Source organism: Lissotriton helveticus, chromosome 10 (assembly GCF_964261635.1).
Source record: "Lissotriton helveticus chromosome 10, aLisHel1.1, whole genome shotgun sequence".
Lineage (NCBI taxonomy): Eukaryota > Metazoa > Chordata > Amphibia > Caudata > Salamandridae > Lissotriton > Lissotriton helveticus.
This window is the reverse complement of record NC_136071.1, coordinates 29,247,268-29,267,049: the sequence shown is the minus strand read 5'-3', so window position 1 is coordinate 29,267,049 and position 19,782 is coordinate 29,247,268. Positions and strand designations below refer to the sequence as shown.

At 47.7% G+C, this 19,782-nt stretch overlaps 1 protein-coding gene across 1 annotated transcript in view; it reads left to right on the top strand.

Annotated features, from left to right (window-relative positions):
* Window positions 1-19,782, top strand: part of SLC35A2 (solute carrier family 35 member A2) — a 172,281-nt gene that overhangs the window by 91,270 nt on the left and 61,229 nt on the right. The window contains exons 2-3 of the mRNA XM_078664652.1: window positions 11,527-11,709; window positions 19,328-19,479. Of these exons, the coding sequence (XP_078520778.1) occupies window positions 11,527-11,709; window positions 19,328-19,479 (335 nt within the window). The remainder of the gene's footprint in view (window positions 1-11,526; window positions 11,710-19,327; window positions 19,480-19,782) is intronic.

The following is a 19,782-nucleotide window of genomic DNA, read 5'->3' as shown; positions in this document are numbered from 1 at the left end:
ACCACCTAAGCAGAACGGTCTTTTAATGCGCGTGCGGTGTTCCTTTAATTATTCTGTAACGGGTGGCAGGCTAACTCCGCAGCAGGCGCTTGACCCTCCGAGGTAGCCTACCGAATTATCCTAGGTAAGCAGAGCTCTTGGCTGTAATAGCAGTAGAGAGGCTAATAATGGAGCGGACAGGGCCTTACCTGATTATCTGTTTCAAAAGGCACACCAGGTTTAATCAAAAGCGCAGCATTTCTTACATAAGCAGAATACCCTGTGCGATAGAGCCGTCCACTTGCTTTACACCGTAACATAGAAATTTCGGAGGCAAGCAAAGGTGCTTTGTACAAAAAAATAAAAAAAATAGTCCCTCCATCGAAGCAAAGAGAAGAGAATTGTATACTGTATATTAATGGGGCGGAGATTTAAATTGCATCCTAAACCCAGAACATGACCGATCTAAAGGTAATCCTCATAGGGCCTTCTGCGGCAGCTCCTGCTCTCGTGGAAATAGCAACATGGGAGGGTCTGTTGGACAACTGGTGATATAGATCCTCCACTGGGGAGGGTTCACCGTTATTCGTCGGTGCATGATGTACATTCCTGCATGGACTACTAGTTGTTGTCCCGGGAAGCCAAGACGATGCCGCAAGCCCTCCGGAGTATGCATTTAGACCACTCGCAAGTCCTTTTAGAACTGGAACTGAAAACACTGCGGCTTCCTGTGCTTTAGTGGCGCTTTTCCCCCTATTCGCTTTTGGATTCCGTGTTTCGCGAGAGGTTGCCGCAGGCGATCGGGGTTTTCTGCCTCAATATAGGCTCAGTAGACAAATTTGTGATGAAATGGGAAGAGTTCAAAGTTTACATACGCAGCGTCACGCTGTCTAAGCACACCAGAGTCCTCCGATCGCTACGCAGCCAATTAGCCAGACTAGAAACAGAGATTGCAGAAACAGAGCAGCGACACAGGGAAACAGCTGAGCAAAGTCTCCTGGGTGATATCAGAAGTAAGGTAGAGGAATTTCATGAAATTGCACAAATTGAGGCGAACCATCTAGGTAAATACTTGCTTGTACGCAGTGCTTTAAATAAAAAAAACGGAAGTCAGGCACTTTTGCCTGAGACGGGGGCGGGGCCTGCAATCCGGCAGGAAGTCCCGCCCGCCGCCACAGCCGCCGCCGCCGAGGAAGAAGTGGAGCCGGCCGACTGATGGCCTCTCCGCATCCCGGGGCTCCCAGGTGCTGGAGGGAGCCCCGGAAGTGAAGTCCTGCCCCCTGGTACCAGCGCTGCCGTAGATGACACACTGAACACGCCGAAAGAGCCCGGTAAGTGGTGGGGGTGGGGGTCGCGCGTGTGTTCGAATGTGTCTGTGCGTGTGTCTGTGTGTGTGCGCGTGGGCTTGCCTGTGTGTTTGCGTGTGTGTATGCAGTGTGTGTGCCTGTGTATGCCTGTGTATGTGCGCATGCGTGAGTGTAGAGTGTTTGCGCAAGGGAATGTGGACAGGAGAGGGGCACGGCGCCGTGCGCGCTCACGAGGTGAAAACTGAGCTACTCTGCGCTCGTGCACCCTTTCCTGTCCACATTCCCAATAACGGATCACAATAGTTGTCGAAGCAGACTCTGCTATCAATGCTTCGCATTGAAGCAGAGGTCGTGCTTCGACCTAACAACAGTTGATGGACAGAATGCAGAACAATGTCATACATTCACCCCAGTACAGAGATCTGGGCCTAAGTCCATCGTTTTTTTGCTCACCATGCCATTCCAGTTTGAACCCATCCATATGCAAATCAGTCTTGACCCTGTGCCCCATGGGAACAGTCCAGCCTGAACTGCCAATACAGGTCCTCCTGGACTGGAAACAAACTTTCTGCTCAGCTCTAGCAGAACATTACACAAATGTAGCATAAAATTAGAAGGTGGTATACACTCAAAATTAGCATGAATTGCTACGACAGCTCATTATTTTTGTAATGTTGGGAGGTCATACGTAAAAGCAGATCCCGCCCAGAATTTCTGTACACTAATGTAATGCACTGAGCACAGACTTTAAAAGTCATTGCCCAACAAGCTTCAGACTGAGGCAGAATTTGCAGAAGGAAAAGCTATAGTTGAATTTGTCCGTACACGCAACTTTGTTCAAATGGATATTGGAATCCATGAAAACACCCTTTCCACATACAGCTTTAGTGAAAACAAAAAAAGTCCCCCTATGTTATTCAGCACCACCATTTCCTATTAAAACTTGCAGGTATTGACCGCGAGGAATGAAATGGAGGCAGTGAGTGGTCGGAGGTGTTTTAAGAGCGGTGTGTTTGTAGGGATGTTCTGGGACTGGTGGGCTTGTGTAGGGTCTGTTGACGAGCAGCTCCATTAAGTGGCTTGTAGTGCTGCTACTAAATAATTGTGGAGCACTAACCGAGGCTGCAAGGCAACAGCAAAGGAGTTAATAAGATTTCCAAATAATATATCGAGCTTCACGCGGTTGGCTTTACCACGGTGCTGGTTGCTTTCACTTCTACAGGTTTAGCTCGTCATTAGGCGTGGCTTCATGCTCGGTGTTTGCATTGTTACATTGTGTGCCCCAGTGTATGTTTGGTATGTAGGCACATGGCCACGTTCGCCAAAAAAGCATTTTCGTACATAATGTATATCATTTAAATAAGGGAGCAAGCGCATTAAGAAAGTTATTAAAAGCAGCGGTGTGCGTCGGTGTTTTGGTTTTATTGTAAACATGATTTTGATGTATACACGGAAACTTTTTCTATTCTTAAATTCATGGGTATCAACTGTACATCCTAGGAAGGATGTCATTCGGAGCGCCGCGGAGGCATGCATGGGCTAGGGCGGGCAGTCCCTGCACCCAACAAATGTGCGGATGGCTCGGAAATATCCTTTTCACTGTGGCGACGTGCCCTTGTTCCTTGTCCTCACCCTTACACGAGCAGGAAGTGCTTCTAGTGTGTTATTTAAATACATTAAGGAAGCAAAGTTGCCTCCTAAAGAAGTTCAAGAAAATTTAACATCAGTGCCACCCTTTCAGGGGTGGCCTTAGGCATGTGCAAGCTGTGCACCTGCACAGGGCCGCCAAACCCCAGGGGCCGCCACGCCAATATATATCCTTAATATAATAATCCTCTGAGGATGGATACATATTTGCGTGGCGGCCCCTGGCAGGGATTTGGCGGCCTCCGGCTCTGTTCCACTTCCAAACACCCTGACCCCCCGTCCCCCCCTCTTCACTTGCCTCCACGCCTGCATTCCTCCTAGTTCCTGATTGGCTTCTTTGTTTCCCTACCCACTGCTGGCCCGCTGGTACAGGCGTACATAACATTGCAAGCAAAATGAAGAGAATTCGAGTACACAAATCTGGTTATTTGAAACGAAAGAGAAAGGCGGCTCAGCAGGCTTTCGTAGCGTCACAGGAAGGAGCAATCCTGAACTTTATCACCCAAGGGAAACCTGAAGATGGAGAATTCTCCGGCCAGAGTACTGCTGATGCACTAGGTAAAACAGGCGCCGACTACCATAAACAAGAACAAAAAAATTATATGATATCCGTGAGCAGAATGATACTCGTGGCGGCCCCTGGCAGCGATGTTTCCTGGCAAAGAGGCCACCGATTCTTTCTCTGTGGGGGGGCTGTGGGTACGGGCCCCTGTCATGGCCCTGGCACTGCAGCTCTCTGTGCCAGCCCCTCACGTCGTGTGTCACAATATACCCTCCTCCTCCTAAATTTTATTGTTCTGAGACTAATTCGGAAGGGTAGTAGCAGCCGCACGTACTGGCCATCTAACGCCTTTTCTGGACGTTTTATTAAAACACCTTCCTGAGCTCCGGGGGGCTCTGCACTGCCCAGACCCCCTCTTCCGGGGCCCCCTACCTACGCTCCCTGCCCAGGGCCACCCCGAGCCTAGAGCCGCCCCTTTCCCTTTGTCCAGACTCCTGCATCAGCATTGATTTCTAAAGCTTGCACGAACATCCTACTAGCAGGCCTTTTCCGTTGCCCAATTCACCAGCCTTCCTCAGGGCACCTCTCACCTCTACCTTCCGCTCGTGTTACCTCTTTGGGACTCCATTCACCTCTCAGCTAGGACTGTCAACCATCCGTCCCGGGACATCTCTTCTCTCCCTGGTCTGGCTTGACTCTTGTCTGACTGCCCTAGATCGCTCCTTGCCAGTCTTCCTCAGGACATCTTTTGCCCGTCTGCCCCAGGATGTCGCCTACCAATCTGGCTTACCCACTTCAGCTCGCATCTTGACTGCCTGCCCCAGGACATGCCTTGTCTGCCTTCTACAGGACCGCTTGTCCACCCCCCAAAAGAATCCCTCTTGATTACCTCTCAGCCAGGGCCATCAGACATCTCTCCCAAGAAGCCTCTAATTCTCTCCCAAGAAGCCTTTACTGCTCTGCCCAATAGCACTGCTTGCCCCATGGCATTGCTTGCTCACCTGGGCAGAGTCACCTCTTGCCTGTCTACCCCAAGATGCCTCCTACCAATCTGGCTTGCCCACTTCAGCTCGTATCTTGCCTGCCTGCCCCAATACACGTCTGCCTTCTTATAGGACCGCTTGTCCACCCCTACTAGAATCACTCTTGATTGCCTCAGCCAGGGCCCTTTGACATCTCTATAGAAACTGCTACTCCTCTGGCCAGGTACACCACCTGCCCCAGGGCACTTCTTGGTCACCTGCACCAGGGCACTTCTTGGTCACCTGCACCAGGGCACTTCTTGGTCACCTGCACCACGGCACTTCTTGGTCACCTGCACCACGGCACTTTTTGCTCACTTGCCCCAGGACACCACCTCCTCTCCTGCCACAGGACGCCTGTTGCACATCTGCCCTGGCTCCTCTTGTTCATCTGCTTGAGGAGGACCCTAATGCACCTTCCCAAGGACTTCATGCCCATTTTGACTCTTGCCTACGTGTTCCTGGGGCCTCTGCCTAAATACAACAGGGTGTCTATGACCTGCCTGCACATGGTACGTGTTGATTGCTTGGTGTGTCTCTTTCAGAACCTTTTTAGCATTTCAGCAACCTTCCACAGGACCCTTTCTTGTCCACAACTCCAGTACTTCTCACACCTGCCTGCTGCTTAGGACCTTCTGACCTGCCTGCTTCAGGACCCCTCTTTCTTGCCTCAGGATCCCCTGCCCCCTCCCCGTGCCCCCCTCCTCTCCGTGACACCCCCTCTAGTGCTTCTTACTGAAGCCTCCTTGCCTGCCTCCCAGGGCTCTCTTGTTCTTCTCCATCATAAAGTGTGAATAGTTCCTGCCCTGCTGCTCCTCACAGCACCTTCTGCCTGTGTTTGCTTTGGTGTGGCTCACTAGTGAACCATTGCCCATGTGTACACTGCGGTTCACCAGCCAGGATTTATTCACCTTTGGTTCAACAAAGCACAGATTAGGTTTTGTGGATTGCGGTTTGTGCAGTAACATAGCCCGCCCCAGGTAGCAGTGTGTTCTGTGAAGCATTTGTTTGCAAAGGTGGGCCATATTTCCTCTTTTCGTTTACCCCTGGCACAGAGACTCTCTTTGAGTGTAAAACCTTTACATGGTGTACAGAAGGGCAGGGTGAGCGTCCATCGCTTGTCACCCTTGGCATAAAGACCATTACATTGTTTCCTGTTGGCATTCCGTTCACCGGCAGACTCACCCAAGATGTCATCCACGCACCACCTGGCACCTTAGGGTGTGCCCGGGGGAGAGGTTGGCACTGCTATTTTCAGTGCCACTGAGCTGAGGCCTTCTCAAGCCTCAGCAGTCCCCTGCTGGCCATTGACTGGCCTTAGAGAGTCAAGGGGCAGGCCGTCACTTCCTGCTGCTGCCCAGTACCCACCACACACTGGAGGAAGACCCTCTGCCTCTCCATGCCCCATTCTATATAAGCGTCCTGAGGTCTGCCTCACTGAGAGGTTCATGTCCCATAATCCCACTACCCCCCCCCCTCCCTTCTGAGTGGAGTGCAGTGACCTGTGCATGGAAGGCAGGTCCAGAAAGGGCGGGAGAACTACTTCTGGACTCCTTTCATGTGATGGCGTACCTGGCCATGTGAAACTGCACGTGGCCTATGCAGGCCACGCCTGGCTTTGGGTAGGAGTCGTATAATGGTTGTACCTGGGCAGTGGCTAGCCATACCTTGGCCTAGGATAGCTTTACCTGGGCAAAGGATGGGTGCCCCTGGGTCTAGGATGACTGTATCTGGGCATAGATAGCTGTGTACAAAATGGCTGTAATGATTGTTGTTCTTTGGCATAGCATGGTTTTTCAGTGCCCGATAGCTTTGTTCTCTATGCTTCAGTCGTGTAAGGGCTGCTAACGCTGCTGGGTGAGGCTTGACCATGCATAGTATAGATACCCGTGGCATAGCTCTGCTGTCCGAGTCTGCCTGGTGTACAGTCCAAGGGATAGCTTTGTTCTCTGCGCTTCAGTCGTGTCAGGGATCGCTCCGCTGTGAGGCTTGACCACGCATGGTATAGATACCTGTGGCATAGCTCTGCTGTCCGAGTCTGCCTGGTGTACAGTCCGAGGGATAGCTTTGTTCTCTGCGCTTCAGTCGTGTCAGGGATAGCTCCGCTGTGAGGCTTGACCACGCATGGTATAGATACCCGTGGCATAGCTCTGCTGTCCGAGTCTGCCTGGTGTACAGTCCGAGGGATAGCTTTGTTCTCTGTGCTTCAGTCGTGTCCGGGATAGCTCCGCTGTGAGGCTTGACCACGCATAGTATAGATACCCGTGGCATAGCTCTGTTGTCCGAGTCTGCCTGGTGTACAGTCCGAGGGATAGCTTTGTTCTCTGTGCTTCAGTCGTGTCCGGGATAGCTCCGCTGTGAGGCTTGACCACGCATAGTATAGATACCCGTGGCATAGCTCTGTTGTCCGAGTCTGCCTGGTGTACAGTCCGAGGGATAGCTTTGTTCTCTGTGCTTCAGTCGTGTCCGGGATAGCTCCGCTGTGAGGCTTGACCACGCATAGTATAGATACCCGTGGCATAGCTCTGTTGTCCGAGTCTGCCTGGTGTACAGTCCGAGGGATAGCTTTGTTCTCTGTGCTTCAGTCGTGTCCGGGATAGCTCCGCTGTGAGGCTTGACCACGCATAGTATAGATACCCGTGGCATAGCTCTGTTGTCCGAGTCTGCCTGGTGTACAGTCCGAGGGATAGCTTTGTTCTCTGTGCTTCAGTCGTGTCCGGGATAGCTCCGCTGTGAGGCTTGACCACGCATAGTATAGATACCCGTGGCATAGCTCTGTTGTCCGAGTCTGCCTGGTGTACAGTCCGAGGGATAGCTTTGTTCTCTGCGCTTCAGTCATGTAAGGGATAGCTCCGCTGTGTGAGGCTTGACCATGCATAGTATAGATACCTGTGGCATAGCTCTGCTGTCCGAGTCTGCCTGGTGTACAGTCCGAGGGATAGCTTTGTTCTCTGCGCTTCAGTCATGTAAGGGATAGCTCCGCTGTGTGAGGCTTGACCATGCATAGTATAGATACCCGTGGCGTAGCTCTGCTGTCTGAGTCTGTGTCTGGTGTACAGTCTGAGGGATAGCTTTGTTCTCTGTGCTTCAGTCGTGTAAGGGATAGCTCTTCTGGGTGAAGCTTGACCACGCATCAAGCAATCAAAACCTTTATAGAGTGAACTACTCACCTGTGAGAGTCTGAAGGCGCTGGGGGGGGAGGGGAGGGGGAAGGTACTGCTACTGCTCGAATAGCCAGGTCTTGAGAAGCCTCCTGAAGGTTAGTAGGTCCTGGGTCTGCCGTAAGAGGATGGGGAGGGTGTTCCAGGTATTGGCAGCGAGGTGGGAGAACGATATGCCACGGGTATCTGGTATAGATGCCCATGGCATAGCTCTGCTGTCGGAGTCTGTGCCTGGTGTACAGTCCGAGGGATAGCCTTGTTCTCTGTGCTTCAGTCGTGTATGGGATAGCTCTGCTAGGTGAGGTTTGACCATGCATAGTATAGACACCCGTGGCATAGCTCTGCTGTCTGAGTATGTGTCTGGTGTACAGTCCAAGGAATAGCTTTATTCTCTGTGCTTCAGTCGTGTAAGGGATAGCTCTGCTGTGTGAGGCTTGACCACGCATGGTATAGATACCCTTGGGAATAGGTCTGCTGTTCGAGTTTTTGTCTGGTGTACAGCCGGAGGGATAGCTTTGTTCTGCAGCCATAGCCTCTACTATCTGTGTAACTTTGTGGATCGCTTTGCTGTTTCACACCTTAATCTGTAAGGTATACATTCCTTAAGGCAGTCGAGACCAGTGTCAGATATTTGTACAGTCTGATAATTTGCTTTCCTCTCTGCAGCCCTCAAGGGTTAGCTCTGTTGTATAAGGTATTTGCAAGTTGAGAAATAGCTCTGCCTTCGAAGGAGTGTGAAAGATTTACAACCTTGGTTCATAAATAGAAATCCCACGTCAGTCTACTACTTTAATCTTCTCAATTACGCACTGTAGGAAAGTGCCTCTTTTTGCATGGTTAGCCCCCACTTTTTGCCTGATGTGATTTTGAACAGTAAGTGCGCTGAGTCCCTGCTAACCAGGTTCCCAGTGCCAGATCTTACTCCAAACACAGTGCCACGATTGGCACATCTTCAGCTATCCCTGTAAGTCCCTAATAAATGGTACCCCTGGTACCTAGCGCATGGGTAATGAAGAGAGTCCTCTGTGGCTGCAGCACTGGTTGTACCACCCCAGGGACCCCTCACCAAGGCTATGCACTCTGCCGTTGCAGGCTGCGTGTCTTGGTGCAGAGAAATCCGAAGAGTTGGCATGGCACACAGCCCTGTGTGCAATGCCATCCATACACTGCATAAGATATAGGTAAAGCATCCCTACTGCAGGCCTTTAGCCCTTAGGCAGGGTGCACTATATCCTATGTGAGGGCATATCAGCATGAGCAGAGTTGCCCCTACAATGTCCAGTCAATTCTGAGATGTTGCAAGTGTGCAGGGAAGACATAAGGAGTACATGGGCTGGATACTTGTCTATACAAGTTCCCTAGCTTCATGATGGCTTCACTGATTTCTAAGATGTTTGGTACCAAACATCTTGTTTTAATAAATCCTCATTGATGCCAGTGGTGAATTTATTAATAAATTCACACAGCAGACCCTTTTAAATGGTCCCCTGAAAACCTACAAAGCACTGGTGTGGTACCCGACTTATTTTTGCCCGTCTGCCAACATCAGACATGTTTCTGGCCTTATGAGGTGAGAGCCAGCGCTCTCAGAGGACCGAGACAAAGTCTGCTTTGGGTAGAGGTGCTTCACACATCCTCCAAGACAGGATGGTCTTCCTGAGCGGGAAGGTTCAAAGGCGATGCCACCTTTGAAATCCAACCCAGGAACCTCCAGATATTCGGGGAAGGAAGCCCCCTTTCCTGCTCCACGTTTGGTGGGTGGAAAGGCAGGAAAATTTGTTAGATTAGGAGGAGGGTCCCCACTTAGCCTGCACCAGTGCGGGGCAGGCAATGTGAACCCCTCTCCTGAAATTCTGCCATCTTGGGATGGTGAATAAACAACCTATAAAGGCTAGGGTAGTGCATCCCCTTGTAACACCCCTAAATTCAGTATTTAGGTGGCACCCTGAGACATGGACATCCGATTCGATGGACAAGAGAAGACCAGGACAAAGAAGATCCGCTGCACGAGAACTGCAGCTCTGCTGTGGAACAAAGAAAGGCGCCAAACCCTGCCTGCTGCCTCAAGGACTTGGCAATCGCTACCTGTTGTGTCGTCCTGAACCTAGAAGGACACCAAGAAATCGAAGATAAGCTCTCTTGGAGTAAAGGTATCACTCTATGCACCCTGCAGGCACCGATCCTGGGAAGTCCGGTTTGTCAACTTGCTGCTCCCTGATGACCACCAAAGCAATAAAAGGTACAACCTCTCCAGGAGGGTCAGATCCGACTCCACATCAAGTTTAGAGTGACCAGGACCTCATGGAGCAGTGGCAAACACCAAGAAGAGTCCACCCTGGACTCCGAAAGCACCAGAAGAAAGCACCCATTGAGGGTTGTCCCGACACCTGAGACCCACTTCCTGAGTGGCTCAGCTGTCCCAAGATCACCTTTTCAAGTTGCCCGCTCCTGACAGCGAATACCGCAAGATGCATGATGCCCGGCTGACCTGCTCTGCACCTGGCCCTACCGTCCCTTACACCAACCAACCAGCTGTACTCCGGTCGTCCCCAAGCACTTGCGACCGCCTCCCTCCAAGGAAACCCACCAAAACTTACCTCGAAGTCCTCCTGTGCAGCGTTTTTTTCAAGTGGCACCTTTCATCTTTGTGAACCCGCTTCCAAGACCCTCAGCTCTTGGCTGATCCAGGACGCTCCCGAACTTCTCCTGCTGGAACTTTGTCTACCTTCCCGACACAAACCTAAAACGAGAAGGTGAACATTGTAAAAGCGTTGACTGTTTTTTTTAATGATTTTTATACTTTTTAACCCATTGTTTTCAATGGTGCATAATTGTGCTTAAAAGTGATATATTTTCAGAAATTTGAAAAAACATAACTCCGAAAGTACTTACCTTAGGACTGTGTTCTTGGTCTTAAAAAATACATAAAAATGAACAGTATGTTTCTAAATTGGTCTCTGATTTATTATTTATTCTTGTGTGTGTCTCATTTATTGCCTCTGAGTATTGCCTCTGTGAGTACAACAAATGCTTAGCACTACCCTTGAATAAGCCTAACTGCTCGTCCACGCTACCACAAAAGGAGCATTAGAATTATCTGCTTTTACCTCTGCTTACCTTTTGGGGATTCACTGGACTCTCTGCACAGTGTACTTCATTTTAGTACACTATATAGAGAGCTTGCTTCCTACACGCACAACCAGAGGCAAATTAGCTATTTCCTTTGTATATTTTTACATTTTCCATCATATAGATCCATTTCGTTCAGTACATTTTGTCTGACCACAAAGGTCCCCTTGTGCTGCGAAACAAGACTGTTTGAGCCAAACGAGGCTGCACTTAATGAGTGCTGGTAGAGCATGCACTAAGCTGCACCGCTCACATAAATATGATATCCATCCAATAAATTAATCACCCAGACTCATTGACTTTGTCTGTCGTCGTTACTATTGTAGAGGCACCACCAACCGTGTCCAAGAGCCTCTTATCATATTCCAATACTTATGTTGATTTGCTTTTTTGTTTAACACATTCTCATCTCTGGTTACTCGTAGTCCTGAGTGTTGGGCATAGGACTGACAGATGCATCTGGAACTTTCAAACAATGCAGATAGGAGACTAGGCTTGTGTACCCCATTTCAAGCTTTGCACTCAGTTAACTTTTCCAGGTAAACTGAAAGCATTGCAATGTATGTGGTGTTCCTAATGTTGTCCTGTCCACTCCCAAGTTAATTAATCTGACGTCCTTGTCTTACTAGTCAGGGGTAGGACATGTTTCAGTTTTTAAACTCCCTCTTTGTTGGACTCCAGTGTGCGTTAATTGGACTTGTGGGGGTGCATGGTTTGTGTAAAGCATTCTCCATTGGATGCTCTGTGGTACTCATTGTCTGCGTTTCCTTCCTCAACAGCCAACAGGAAGCTGAAGTACATCAGCCTGGCCGTGCTGGTGGTGCAGAATGCCTCCCTGATCCTCACCATCCGCTATGTCAGAACCCTGCCGGGGGACAAGTTCTTTGCCACCACGGCGGTGGTGATGGCAGAGGTGCTCAAGGCCGTCACTTGCCTGCTGCTGATCTTCCTGCAGAAGCGAGGTAACTGTCCTGTTGTGCATCCATTTTGCGTCACCTGGCATCACACGCTTATCACTTCTATTGGTTTACACAGCCGCTGAGTTTTGCAGTGTCGGCCTTGGCACGAGCAGTCTGGTAAAATCCCAAGGGATCTGTGGGATCACATTTCATCTTTCCCCCACTCTCTAAGGGTATGTTTCAGCAGACACTGCTTCTTCAGGGACCCGGTATGTTTCAACAGACACTGCTTCTTCAGGGCACCGGTATGTTTCAGCAGACACTGCTTCTTCAGGGAACCGGTATGTTTCAGCAGACACTGCTTCTTCAGGGCACCGATATGTTTCAGCAGACACTGCTTCTTCAGGGCACCGGTATGTTTCAGCAGACACTGCTTCTTCAGGGAACCGGTATGTTTCAGCAGACACTGCTTCTTCAGGGAACCGATAAGTTTCAGCAGACACTGCTTCTTCAGGGAACCGATATGTTTCAGCAGACACTGCTTCTTCAGGGAACCGGTATGTTTCAGCAGACACTGCTTCTTCAGGGACCGGGTATGTTTCAGCAGACACTGCTTCTTCAGGGACCCGGTATGTTTCAGCAGACCCTGCTTCTTCAGGGCACCGGTGTGTTTCAGCAGACACTGCTTCTTCATTTAACCCTGACATGCTTATGCCCTGAATCACTGATTTCTTGTAGTTGGCAGTTTCCTACATCCCATCTGCTCTGTCCCCTTCTACCACAGCAGTCCGTAACTGTGCTTTCCACAGGCAGTACTGTTGTTGAGTTTGCTGCCTGGTCGTGGTGTCCGGTGTTGCTTGCATAAGCCCAAGGTCGGAAGCTTGTGAACCTCCTGCAGTGTGTGTGACAGGCTTGCACTAGCACTCTCATTTTCCTTCTATCTCACAGTGACTCAAAATGTGTTTTTGGGGCTGGGGAATAACTCAGAGTTCTGCACTGCTGCATAGGGTTGCACTGTTCCCCTTGTGATTCCCCTAGTACAGTAAATGTGTGTTCTTGTGAATGCCTGTCCATCAGGTTTCTGTGCCACTGGCTGTGACAGAATTGGTGTATGTTTAGGTCTGCCTAGAAGTCTTAACCTGGGCCGTCTGGTCACTTTGCCACAAACCCCTTCCTCTACCAACAAACAAATGCGCAGACGGCTGCAGGTTTTAATGTAAGACTACATGCAGGGGTAAATCCCCTGTATTTTCTTCATATTTCTGGTATTTGTTAAATTTTCCTGATGTAGACCAGAGCTTCACATTAGTCATCCTAGTCGATTCTTTAGCTCTGCAGCTTGGTTGTCATTGAGGCCTTTGCCTTAGGTCCTCTTACTGTAACCTGGTTTAACTTCACAGCAGGCAGCGTGTCAGTGATTGCCAGCCTCTAGCAAGGGCTGGGCTGCTAGTGCTGTCTCTGCTTTGGGAGGTCACCCTAGAGTCTGCTAAGGAGAAAGCAGCCCTTCCACGAACCCTTTTCTGACCTGGGGTGTCTTTAATCTGTACAGTCTGATTTTTTTTGTTGTTCGCTATCAGATTTCTGCAACTTCCTTCTGTAGTTCATAGCCTGATGTGTCCTTCTTTCAGGAGTGGGTGGGTGGGACAAAGATTCTTTCCTTGCTAAGTGCACCCGCTGATGCCTCCTGTTGATGGTGCTGGACCCGCTATACTCTCCCCTCTCGTGGAGTGATTGGATCCCTTTCAGCAGAGCTGCACCTGCTGGCCAGACCAGCTTTGCTACTTTTGGTGCCTGTCCTGGCTGAGTGCCCCTTGCCTCCTACTTCCCCACTTCCACCAGACACTTGGCTCACATTCTTCTTACACACTACCTTCTCTTGTGTCCCACTTAATGCTCCTTTAGCTGGGGAGGGACACTGCCCCTATCCTGTTGGACAACAAGGGGTGGTGATGGACAGAGTTTCTGAATTAAGCAGAATACTCTCACCCAGTCAAGAGATCAGGGCTAGATCCAACACCGTTTTTTAGCTCACTGCACCATCCCAGTTCAGAACCCGGCTATATGCAAATTAGTTTGTTCCTGTCCCAGTGCATGATGGGAACAGGGCAAACCAAACTACCAAGCCAATTCTTACACTGGGAAGGAAACAAGCTTCCGGGGACCGGTTTCTGGGATTTCAGCCGTCGTCGGCCCGGCTTGCTTGAATCCTGATGGTGCAATGAGCAAGGGACTCACATCTGAGTATACCCTTCCACGCTTAGGGTGGACAAAATATTTAACAACAAGGGGTGGTGATGGACAGAGTTTCTGAATTAAGCAGAATACTCTCGCCCAGTCAAGAGATCAGGGCTAGATCCAACACCGTTTTTTAGCTCACTGCACCATCCCAGTTCAGAACCCGGCTATATGCAAATTAGTTTGTTCCTGTCCCAGTGCATGATGGGAACAGGGCAAACCAAACTACCAAGCCAATTCTTACACTGGACTGGGTAAGAGTGGTCTGCTTAATTCAGACACTCTGTTCATCACCACCCCCTTTTCTGAATCGTTTTTGGCCACTATAGGTGTGGCAGGGTATACTCAGACATGAGTCCCTTGCTCACTGCTCCATCAGGATTCAAGCAAGCCGGGCCGACGAGGCTGAAATGCCAGAAACCGGTCCCCGGTAGCTTGTCTCCTTTCTGGTGAAGAATTGGCTTGGTAGTTTGGTCTGCCCTGTTCCCATGATGCACTGGGCCAGGGACAGACTAATTTGCATATAGCCAGGTTCTGAGCTGGAATGGGGCAGTGAGCTAAATAACGGTGATGGATCAAGCCCTGATCTTTGGACTGGGTAAGAGTGGTCTGCTTAATTCAGACACTCTGTTCATCACCACCCCCTTTTCTGAATCGTTTTTGGCCACTATAGGTGTGGCAGGGTATACTCAGACATGAGTCCCTTGCTCACTGCTCCATCAGGATTCAAACAAGCCGGGCCGACGAGGCTGAAATGCCAAAAACCGGTCCCCGGTAGCTTGTCTCCTTTCTGGTGAAGAATTGGCTTGGTAGTTTGGTCTGCCCTGTTCCCATGATGCACTGGGCCAGGGACAGACTAATTTGCATATAGCCAGGTTCGGAGCTGGGATGGGGCAGTGAGCTAAATAACGGTGATGGATCAAGCCCTGATCTTTGGACTGGGTAAGAGTGGTCTGCTTAATTCAGACACTCTGTTCATCACCACCCCCTTTTCTGAATCGTTTTTGGCCACTATAGGTGTGGCAGGGTATACTCCGACATGAGTCCCTTGCTCACTGCTCCATCAGGATTCAAGCAAGCCGTGCCGACGAGGCTGAAATGCCAGAAACCGGTCCCCGGTAGCTTGTCTCCTTTCTGGTGAAGAATTGGCTTGGTAGTTTGGTCTGCCCTGTTCCCATGATGCACTGGGCCAGGGACAGACTAATTTGCATATAGCCAGGTTCGGAGCTGGGATGGGGCAGTGAGCTAAATAACGGTGATGGATCAAGCCCTGATCTTTGGACTGGGTAAGAGTGGTCTGCTTAATTCAGACACTCTGTTCATCACCACCCCCTTTTCTGAATCGTTTTTGGCCACTATAGGTGTGGCAGGGTATACTCCGACATGAGTCCCTTGCTCACTGCTCCATCAGGATTCAAGCAAGCCGTGCCGACGAGGCTGAAATGCCAGAAACCGGTCCCCGGTAGCTTGTCTCCTTTCTGGTGAAGAATTGGCTTGGTAGTTTGGTCTGCCCTGTTCCCATGATGCACTGGGCCAGGGACAGACTAATTTGCATATAGCCAGGTTCTGAGCTGGGATGGGGCAGTGAGCTAAATAACGGTGATGGATCAAGCCCTGATCTTTGGACTGGGTAAGAGTGGTCTGCTTAATTCAGACACTCTGTTCATCACCACCCCCTTTTCTGAATCCTATCCTGTTGGAGTCATTTTGTGCATGAGTGTGGCCCATCCACTGGGTTATGGTTCTGGCCCCTTGAGTTATTCGCTCCATGAATGCCTTCGTCAAAGCAATCCTTATTTCTGCGTTTCATTGCCTTATGGCAGCCGTTCTTAACCTGTGGCCTGGGGACCCCTGGAGGGCCGCAGCGCCTTCTCAGGGGTTCGCGAATACTTAGAAAATGAGATAATATTAACAGATTAATAAAGTGTATATAAATAGAGAAGCAAAATGTGAAACTTAAAACGTTAAAACATTCTGTAGATGTAAATCAATTTGAAATTGGAGGCTTAAAATTAAGTTGGTAGCCTCCGATTTATTCGTGGGAACAGTGAAAGTGCATCAAACAGAATGTAGTATGGATGACGAGTGCCCTCAATTGAATTTAGGAAAGCTCCACTTCTCCCAACTAAAATTAAAATGGTGATTTTTAATGTGTCTGTAAATTAAATATTTCATAATTTTTCTTTAGTGAATGCTTGTTAGTGAATTTTTGTGTATTGTTTTGCGGCTCAAACGATCAAAAATGCTTTGGCCGAGGTCCCCTGGTTCCAGTACTGACTTAGTGGGGTTTCCCGGGTTCCAATAATGATTCAGTGAAGGACCCCGGATTCCAGAAATGATTAAATGGGGTTTTCACTGAAGTCAGAATATCAAGAACCACTGCCTTATGGTAGCCCCTTCTTTTGATACTTGTCTCTGGCTTTCTCAGATAAAGGGGTGCATCTTTTAGGTTCAAGATTATATTTCCCCATTCTTTTTAGGTCTCCTTTTCCTCACACATCTGGGAGCCAGCAAGTCCAGTGTGTTAGGTGTTGGGGCTCCTTCCCTCCATTACTCAGAGCACTTGGTAAATGTATGCTGTAAAACACAGTGGAATGGTGACGTTCCTGTGGTTTTTTAGTGGGAAAATTGGTTCCACAATGTTATTCCCCGTTCTATGGGATTTTACTTGTAATTGCCTAGTACTGGGGCAAATTTACTGGTTGGTAACAGTAAACAGAGTCCCTGGTAATGTAGAACACGGAGTCCGAACTTTGAAGCGTATCCTTCAAACCTGCTGGTAGGCCCAAAAAGAAACCACTACAGTAATCCAGTATTGATAACACAATGCAGCCAGGATCATGGCATGCATTGGTACAGGGAGAAAAGGGAATGCCCGCTTTATCTATTGTAAATTGTTAAAACTGGGACATTACATTGACTTGGCTTGGGAACTAAATAAAAGCTTATTGTCAATCGCCATTTATTCTAGGCTTTTCATGGAGGGTGACCATAATATTAGCCCAGTTGGTATTGTTCCAGTGCTCATTGTGCTTACAAAAATGTGAATTTCTGTTTTATTTGCATTACATTTAAAAAAGTTAAATGCCGTCCAACTCTGAACCTCATGAACACAGTCCTGTAATCAGTGCACTGATTCTGACAACTTTGGGTCTAACCAGATGATCGTGTGAGTAGCCTCCACCTAGGATAAGGCATGCGATTCATTTATTTTGATAACGGTTGCATAGAGATATTAAAAGCAGGGCGGATGAGTGTGAGCTTAGTGGGACCCTCACGGGCAAGTTCTAGCCTCGGCGTTAAAAGGCTCAGATCTGACTGCCTGTGCCCTACCTTCCAAGATGGATCGAGCCCACCTCAGTACAGTGCTGCAGTCACTGCCTCCTCAACCCATCGATTAAAGAGATGTTATGACCAACTATATCAAAGGCAGTGGAGAGATCTGAAAATATTACCATGGTCATACACCAGTGGCATAGGTTTGCCATGAGGTCTTGTGTGGCTAAGATGAGGGCAAACCCTGTGCTCTTCCTGGGTGGATTCTGAATTGACAGTCGTCTAAAGCATTCGTTTTCCCCTAATAGTGGGAGAGGCATTCTGGATGCAACAGTCCCTAAGCTTATAGACTTATTGTAACCTTTCTTAATAAAGTTATCCATCAACAGATAGAAAAGTTAACAAGTGTGTGCCAGGCAAGGATCTAACAGACACAGATTGTAATTATTTAAGTGCTGTTTCTATTGTCTGCTTCTTCAATGTGCTAAAAGAATGCCTCATTGGGGAAGGATCGCCAGATCGTCATTCTCATTTGCAAGAAGATCTTGGAATACTTTGATGTCCGTATCTATATCTTGAGTTTTAGAGTGAAAGTACTGAAAGATTATCGCAGAAATCTTGTAAACAGGACAAAGAATATGCTGCACACTTGGGATTCACAAAGGGCATTTGGGATCAAAATCTGCTTTTGTGTGAATTTACTTGCTTCCTCAATATGTTTAGCTAGACAACCGGGTTGTGCTTTAACGATGGTGTTTTTAGAATTCAACTGCCTGGTAAATATACTACTATCCTCCTCCCTGTTGTGTTTCTGCAACATCTTTCTGCTGGTCTAGGCCATAAACCCACTGTCAAAGACCTGGTTGTTCGAAATTAGCTCACATAGTTCACCACCTAGTAGTTAAGTGTTCAGAGAGATGTAGATCAAAATTTCCCAGCATATATGTAAAATCTCCCAGCATATATGTAAAATCTCCCAGTATATATGTAAAATCTCCCAGCATATATGTAAAATCTCCCAGTATATATGTAAAATCTCCCAGTATATATGTAAAATCTCCCAGCATATATGTAAAATCTCCCAGTATATATGTAAAATCTCCCAGTATATATGTAAAATCTCCCAGTATATATGTAAAATCTCCCAGTATATATGTAGATGCAAATGTAGATTAAAATCTCCCAGCATATATGTAAAATCTCCCAGCATATATGTAAAATCTCCCAGTATATATGTAAAATCTCCCAGTATATATGTAAAATCTCCCAGTATATATGTAGATGCAAATGTAGATTAAAATCACCCAGTATATATGTTTATACATATGTAGATTAAAATCACCCAGTATATATGTTTATACATATGTAGATTAAAATCACCCAGTATATATGTTTATACATATGTAGATTAAAATCACCGAGTAAATACATATGTAGATGAAAATCATCCAGTGTTAATGTTTATACATATGTAGATTAAAATCACCCAGTATATATGTATATACATATGTAGATTAAAATCACCCAGTATATATGTATATACATATGTAGATTAAAATCACCCAGTATATATGTATATACATATGTAGATTAAAATCACCCAGTGTTAATGTTTATGCATATGTAGATTAAAATCACCCAGTATATACATATGTAGATTAAAATCATCCAGTGTTAATGTTTATGCATATGTAGATTAAAATCACCCAGTATATACATATGTAGATTAAAATCACCCAGTGTATGTTTATACATATGTAGATTAAAATCCCCCAGTATATATGTATATACATATGTAGATTAAAATCCCCCAGTATATATGTATATACATATGTGGATTAAAATCACCCAGTATATATGTATATACAAATGTAGATTAAAATCACCCAGTATATATGTATGCGGATTCATATGTAGAATAAAATAATTCGCCTATATGGCCATATTTATGAGTGTGGGTGAGTAAGTGGCTTTTAGGGTATATCCATTTGTTGAAGGATGTGTTCTGGGTGTGGAGCCTATTACAATGATTTATAGTGAACTGCCCCTGGTGTTGGGCACAGAAGCACATTTGATTTACTGTTGGGTTACTTCACTGTGTTCACTTGAAGTCCTGATGTTCAAATCTAGTCCTTTATGAATGTTTGTTTCTTCATCCGTCTGTCTGTAGGTAACGTAAAGCAGTTTGTGCTATTCCTGTACGACTCCATCATCCTACAGTATATGGATACCTTGAAGCTGGCTGTCCCATCCCTCATCTACACGCTACAGAACAACCTGCAGTATATCGCCATATCCAACTTGCCCGCTGCCACCTTTCAGGTAAGCCGTGCCCTCGGTCTCTCACAGGGCCCCCGGGTCAAATGTGCTTCATTAGTAAATCTAGTCTGTGGTCCAAAAGTGGGAGAGGCACCTTTGTAGATGTAGGAAGTAGCTTTCTAATTTCAAGGACCCTAGAATTTACACATTTTATGATGGCCTGGAAATGTGTAGCCATCATGGCAGTTCTACAACTTCTTGGGAGGGTGTGCAGATGGTACATTTTACTGTAGCCATCAACATTCACACTTCTCTTTCCAAGCAAATCTATAAATACGTTGCCTAAGTAAGGAGGCTGCCATTAGT